The sequence below is a fragment of the Astatotilapia calliptera genome, chromosome 16, assembly GCF_964374335.1.
Source record: "Astatotilapia calliptera chromosome 16, fAstCal68.1, whole genome shotgun sequence".
NCBI lineage: Eukaryota > Metazoa > Chordata > Actinopteri > Cichliformes > Cichlidae > Astatotilapia > Astatotilapia calliptera.
The window spans coordinates 20,457,273-20,464,625 of record NC_137437.1 but is presented as its reverse complement, the minus strand read 5'-3'; the positions used below and the strand labels follow the sequence as shown (position 1 = coordinate 20,464,625).

The 7,353-nt window shown below is 42.5% G+C and overlaps 1 protein-coding gene across 1 annotated transcript; it reads left to right on the top strand.

Annotated features, from left to right (window-relative positions):
- Positions 1 to 272: 272 nt before the first annotated feature.
- On the top strand, positions 273 to 4,177 carry cdca7a (cell division cycle associated 7a). Its single transcript, XM_026145926.2, has 10 exons — positions 273 to 580; positions 1,227 to 1,370; positions 1,455 to 1,577; positions 1,665 to 1,868; positions 1,948 to 2,019; positions 2,104 to 2,295; positions 2,400 to 2,528; positions 2,630 to 2,779; positions 2,861 to 2,997; positions 3,080 to 4,177. The coding sequence occupies exons 1-10, from the start codon at positions 359 to 361 to the stop codon at positions 3,111 to 3,113; spliced, it is 1,407 nt and encodes a 468-aa protein (XP_026001711.2). The 5' UTR covers positions 273 to 358; the 3' UTR covers positions 3,114 to 4,177.
- Positions 4,178 to 7,353: the final 3,176 nt, after the last annotated feature.

The following is a 7,353-nucleotide window of genomic DNA, read 5'->3' as shown; positions in this document are numbered from 1 at the left end:
ATTCCACCATAAATATTTATATGTATAAATATAAACCAGGATTCATAAATTGTATTTGATTTCCTGGCTTCTAACTTAAGTGTGGATGCTGAACTTTGGTCTGAACATGAAATAACCTTGCAGAAAAAAAGGGGGGGGGGGGGGGAATCTGGTCTGTTTGTGAAGTTGGAAAAGAATCAACATTTTACCCGCCTTGTATGCAAATAGCTCTGTAAAAAAATTCGCGCCGCGGTAAAGGCCGTGGAAGATACATACCTCAAATGATTCATTAATTCATTAGTTTTTACGTCTGGCGGTTCACATAAACATAGAGCACAGTTCAAGCAATTATAAAGGCTTGTTTAAGAGTTTGGCACTTATGCTTTTCATAATAAATTTGCTCTGTTACTTAAAAAACGTGTCGCTGCGTTTTATGCAGCTTTCAGGACCTTGCGTTGGCGCGGGAAATGAACGGAGTGTGGACCGCTTGCAGCTGCAGGTCCTGCTTTGTTCGCTGCAGAGCTGCTGCACGGATTGGATCCGTTTCTGTTCGTGTGTCACGAGTTTTAAAAGAAAAAAAATGCCTCTCACTCGCTCCAAGGTAAGAAAAACACCCTGACGTTTTTAATAAAATTACTTCCTTTATCATTTGTGCTTTTATTAACTTTTTGAGTGGATAATATACTTTTTTGAATAAATTATCTTAGTTAAGTTGGACTGTAAACACCAACTTTCCCTTATCCTTATAGTCCGTGTTTATTGTTGGCGCTGTTGAAAAAAACCGAACTGAAATGCAACATATACGGCGGAATGAACGTTTTTATTGCGTACATCCACGTTTTTTAATGCAGATCAATCATGGTCCAATTGTCTGCCTTTGCTAGCTTTATAGTCAGGGGTGTGTCCCATAAATCCGAAGCTCAAGCATTAATGAAAAGCCCATCGAAAGAATTAACTGTGAAAGTGGTTTTAAGCAATTTCTTTTCCTTTAATTTTTGTTTTTTAAAGAACCTCTGTCTGGTTTTTGGACCTCAGCTTGGGCTTCAGAGACTTTTCTTTCTTGTTGCTCAGTTTTCATATGAAGCTCCACCATTTCTTTTCTTTTGAGGCTTTGCAAGGAAGTCTCGGTGGTTTTGTTAGCGTCTTCATTGAGAACAGTAAATCACGTGGCTCTATAGGCCCTCCTGATTTTTGAGCAGTTGTGTTCCTGTACCTGTTCTCTAAATGCTCTTGCTGTTCTTTTGTAGAAACTGGCCGCCCAGTCTCCATCCACCAGGATGAGCTTGAGGAGCTTCCGCAGCGTCCCGCTAGTCCCCATTGAGACTTCCTCCTCTTCTTCTTCTGATGACAGTTGCGACAGTTTTGGCTCCGATGGAGGCTATGCAAATATGGTAACGATACAATGCCAATGAAATACTTAGGCTAAATGTTATTATGTGTGAACTGTATGAAACTAATGCTCGTGTCCGTTGTAGAGGAACAACTTGAGGCAGACGAGGAGAACGGTGGAGAAGCGGAAAGTGTTTGAGGCTACCTCGGAGGAGGACACGTGCAGCGGGTTTGAGGAGAATGTGATCAGCAGTCGGATAAAAGCTATGGTAAGGTCTGCGCAAAGCAAAACGGAACTGAACATCTTCAGAAAGCCCAAGCGTTTCCTCTAATTTCATGTTTATATTTTTGTTTAGAAAGTAGATGCTGAACCCCCGAGACGTGGCCGCAAGTCCAACACCCTGAAGGTTGCCTTAAATTTCCCCACCAAAAAGACGAGCATGAAGAGGCCTGCATCCGAACCACTGCCTCAGCCTAAAGTGCGAGACTCTGACTTGGAGGATGAAGAGGAGAACTTCATGAGCAAAAGAGCCCTGAATATTAAGGAGAACAAAGAAATGGTAAAATTGGTTACATTCAATTCACTTTGTAAACTGACCATGGTTTGGCCTTATTTACTTATGGCGACTTGTTTTACAGCTTGCAAAGCTCATGGCAGAACTGAACAAAGTGCCTGGACTCTTTCCTGGAAGGCGGATGTCGTTAACTACGGTAACGGAGATAAACAAATCGTCTGTTTTATTTTTACCTCGCCAATTGGTTCTCTATACTATATTAACATTTGCACATCTTCAGCCCCGACAGGCACCTCGGCGGTCCATGGGAACCCCGGGATCCTGCAGGAGAAACCAAGAGCGTTTGTCTCGGCCCCACACACGGTCCCGCTCCCTGGTGGACGGACCTCCCAGCCCACCTCCAGAGGAAGAGCTTGAGGACAAGTTCAGCCTGGTTCGCAAAAGTCGCTTCTATGAGGAAGTTGATGAACCTGTAAGTCAGATTGCACCGTTAATCATTTTAAAAAGTTCTAGACTCGCTTAAAAGACATAATAGCATGCTAATTAACTTTTTTTTAAAAACAAATTGGTGTGCAGCCCCGTCGCCGGTCCTTCACTGGATGCAAGGCCATTCCCCATGTAGTGAGGCCTGTGGAGGACATCACAGAGATGGAGCTGCAGCGCATCTGCCACAATGTGCGAGAGAAAGTCTACAACAGCTCCACTGTAAGTCTTTGACTCAGAATGTGAAACATTTGAGCAGTTTAAAACAAACAAACAAACAAAAAACACCCCAACTCGGCTTCACAAACTTCCTTTCTTTTCAGGGAACCACTTGCCACCAGTGCCGCCAGAAGACAGTCGACACCAAAACTAACTGCCGTAGTCCGGAGTGCGTGGGCGTCAGGGGTCAGTTCTGCGGGCCGTGTCTTCGTAACCGCTATGGGGAAGAGGTCCGAGATGCTCTGCTGAATCCGGTAAGTTTGCAAACATGTACTGTGTTCTGTGTATGTATGCGTTGTACGTGTGACTCATTTCATTCTCATTGTTCCGGGTAGGAGTGGCAGTGCCCACCATGCAGAGGGATCTGTAACTGCAGCTTCTGCCGGGCCCGAGAAGGCCGCTGCGCGACGGGAGTGTTGGTGTACCTGGCCAAATACCACGGCTTTGACAATGTGCACGCCTACCTGAAAAGGCGAGTGGCACATTTGTCTTAAAATCTTTATCTCACTATGTTATGGGGTAAGGTTATTAACAGATTTATTTTCTCTCTGCAGCTTGAGAAAGGAGCTGGAAGAAAGCAGTGAGTGAGACGTGAATGCGAAGCAGCCTCTGCACCTGACTGACTTGCTCTGTGACCACTTTTTACACACACAGCCATCACGATGTTCATAGCTTTGAAGCGTTGTAGCGCGTTGCATTTATTCCGCTGGTTAATCTGACACTTCAGTGACAGAAGAAGAACAAAGGCTGTTTCTCTTCTGCACATTTTTCTTGTCTGTTCTCAAGAACTGAGCTTTACATTAAGGCTAGTTGTTTGTAAGCTAGGGTTGAGCGAAACACTCCAAATCTGCAATCTTAACTGTAAGATGATTCTTAAATCCTACAATGTACATATGGCTCGAATGTAAAGTCTGTTATTATAGCTGAATCATCATATTTGCTGCAGAAAGGCTTGTTTAGATGATCTGCTCTGTTTTACATTGTTTTAAATGTAATGATTTTTGTACTGCACTCATTGACTGACCCCCAGTTGCAAATTTATGCTTGTTTCTCACCTCTTTTTTTAAAAAAGATGTTTGCTTGGGATTGCCTGTAGGAATGGTCCAGTGATGTGCATGCCGTGAGTGGGAGGGGGGTGCAGCTGGGAAAAAAACCTAGAGGAACTGTGAGATATACTACAGCGCCTGGTTAAATATCCTTCATTAGATAACTGTCGCTAATGGTGTGGAAACAATTAGCACACTCTAATGGGAATCTCATACCTGTAAATCATTTTATCCTGTTAAAGCACATTCTCGCTTTGCTCCAGTCTCTTTGGCTCATTTTCTGCCTTACGCAGTTAAGTAGGAATGGTTGAAGGTGCAGTAGAGTTATGGCCTGCATTTTCTGTTCAGAAGTGATACTCGTATGCACAATGAGATGAAATTAACCTTTGTGCAGTTCGTCTTTGAAATGTACTTCATTTGACCTGGAAATACTCTAATTGTATGATACTATTTGACAAAGAATTAAAAAAGGTTGGAGTTTCCTCACTGTAGGTGGAGGTTATCTTACTGCTGCTTGGTTATAAGGCTCTGTACACCTTTGGTGATGCTTGCTTTGTGTTCATTGGGTTCGCTGTACAGTTTCAATAAAGTGTTGATTTCTGCAAAGTGCTGTCAGTGTTCTTTGACTTGACCATCACTCCATCCTCGACAGCGGCAGCTGCATATACTCTTGATATACTCGAGGTGGGGGGGTTTCTGTGTGATTGCAGTGACGTAAAAGGCAAATGCACTATACCAGCGGTCCCCAACCTTTTTAGCGCCACGGACCGGTTTATGCCCGACAATATTTTCACGGACCGGCCTTTAAGGTGTCGCGGATAAATACAACAAAATAAAACTAGTACCGGTACCAAAAAAGATGTATTCATAACACGTGAAAAGACCCAGGAAAACAGAGTTAACAATAAAAACCCTGAAAACCATACATTTCACACCTGAGCCTCAACTCTCGCGGCCCGGTACCAGTCCGAGGCCCGGGGGTTGGGGACCGCTGCACTATATTGGCAGTATTCACTAAGTATTCACTCACACATCCAAATTACTGAATTCAGGTGTTTCAATCACTTCCATGGCCACGGGTGTTTTTAAGAAAAAGAAAAAAAATCAAGCTGGCTGCTTCTACAAACATTTGTGAAAGAATGGGTCTCTCTCAGGAGCTCGGTGAACTTAAGCGTGGTACCGTGCGAGGATGCCACCTGTGCATATTCCATAGTCAACTTACAAAAAAGTGGAAGCAATTGGGAACGACAACAAATTAGTGACAAAGTGGTAGGCCACCTAAGACCACAGAGCAGAGTCTGCAGATGCTGAACCACATAGTGCACAGAGGTCGGCAACTTTCTGCAGGGTCAATCGCTAAAGATCTCCGAACTTCACGTGGTCTTCATATTAGCTAAAGAACGGTGTGTAGAGCGCTTCATGGAATGAGTTTCCATCGCCGAGGGCTGAGTCCGAGTCTGGGTTTAGCAGTTACCAGGAGAATGGTACTTGTTTGACTGCATTGTGCCAAGTGTCAAGTTTGGTGGAGGGGGTTGTTTTTCAGGAGTTAGTTGCAGTGAAAGAAATTAAATGCTTCAGCATACCAAGACATTTTGGACAATTTCATGCTCCCGACCTTGTAGGAACAGTTTGGGCCTCTTCTTTTTCCAACATGACTCGAACTAGTGCGCTAAGCAAGGTCCATAGAGATATGGATGAGCGATATCGGTGTGGAAGAACTTGACTGAGTCCTCAACCTGAAAGAACACCTTTGGGATGAATTAGAGCAGAGGCTGTGAGCCAGGCCTTGTCTTCCAACATCATTGTCTGACCTCACCAATGTACCCCTGGAAGAAAAATTCCTATGAATGCACTCCTAAATCTTGTGTAAAGCCTTCTCAGAAGATTTTAAGCTGTTAAAGCTGCATAGAGTGGGCTGAGTCGGCTGACGTAATATTAAACCCTACTGATTAAGAATGGGACATCACTTTTGTCACCTAGCATGATGTTAGCTAGGTGTCATGAGGGTTTATGGTAAGCTGGAATTCCTTCACACAGAGTAAAACATTTAACAAGGCAGACACCATCCTTCAGGGCTGTCACAACCACTGCACTGTGAGGGGGGTGTAGGTTGTCATTCATCTGCCGGCACAAGCTTGAATGGGTCTGATAATCACCATTTACACCAACCATGCTGCATTAAAGGCACCACACAAGTCAAAATACAAATAAAAGTGGTTTTGCTGATCTGCTGAAGTGTGAGCAAAACATCCAGTGTGCCTTCAGTCTAATATTTTTTACATGCTCACAATCAGGATTGCCACAAACAATCTTTTCATTTTAGCTCAGAACTGGAGAACAGTTGACATTTTTATGTGATAAAAGCCCAAAACAGCTTTTCCCTAAATCCCACTCACTATTATAAGACTAAATAAGGATGCACATTAAATTAATGCAAAAACAAATATACAAAATGCTGAATTGATATTAATACTGTAGTTTTAAATAAGCAATATTTTTGTACTTAATTAATCTCACTTCATTACCCAGAGCACAGAAAATCCTTATAATAACAAATACCTGTCCACCTTGAAGTTTTTCAGCTCTTCATCACACAATTTTTATACATTGAACCGTTCCTCCAAATTCAGTCATTTTTGGTGATTGACTAGCTTATAAAATCACCTTTACCAGCAACAACTTGAAGTTATCATTTCTCAAGCTCCCACCACAGCATTTTAGTTGGGTTCAAGTCTGGACTTTGGGCCACTGAAACACACATAGATGAGATTTTCAGCTGTGATTGGGATCATCGTCCTTTTGCATCACCCAGCTTCAGCCAAGCTTTAGCTTTCAAATAGACGCTCTTATATCTGACTCTAGAATATTTTTTATGCAGAGGAGTTCATGGTCGACCCGATGATAATAAGCACAAATCATCATTCCTCTACCACCTTGGCTAACTCAGTGTTTGGATTTCTCTGAACTTGGCCAACTTCTTCACTTTGGTAGTGTGTCTATAAGGATTTTGTTCCAAATGTTTTGTGGTTTGTTCAGATACAAACCTTGCTCAGCCATGCTGCCATATTGTTTTCAGAGAGATGAGGCTTTCTCCTGGCAGTTCTTCTGAAGAAGCCATACTTTTTCAGTCTTCTTCTGATTGTACTGTCGTGAACTTTGACATTTAACAAGCTAACTGAGGCCTGTGGAGTGTGAGATGTAGGTTTTTTGCAGTTTCTCTGAGCTTTGCATGGTCTGACCTTGACATGAATTTAATGGGACGTCCACTCCTGGGAAGATTGGCAACTGCCTTTAATGTTTTCCACTCGTGAATAATCTTTCTCACTGTAGAATGATGGACTTCAAATTGCTTGGAAATGGCTTTATAACCCTTCCCAGATTGATGGGCACCAACAATTGCTTCTCTAAGATCATCGCTGATGTTTTTCCTCCTTGGTATTGTGCTAACGCACACCTGAATGCCCCACATCAACAAACCGCCAAAACGTATGCTTTATAGAGCTTTATGCTCACACTTACAGGTGATCAAATGCATTTGATTAACAGCACCTGGCTGCTACTTACCCTCTTAAATACAATCGAAGCAGTAAAGGTGCATTTAGTTGTTCACACTCTCAATTTTCTGCTTAGTTTTTGTTAAATAAATAATGAAAATGCCAGGTGTTATTGCGCACCTGAGGTTGTATTTAAAGAATTTTAATAGCTGCTGAGGACCAGATGATTTTTAAATTATTCCAGATATAGACAACCTTCGAATTGAAACAGAATATACTTTTCTTTTC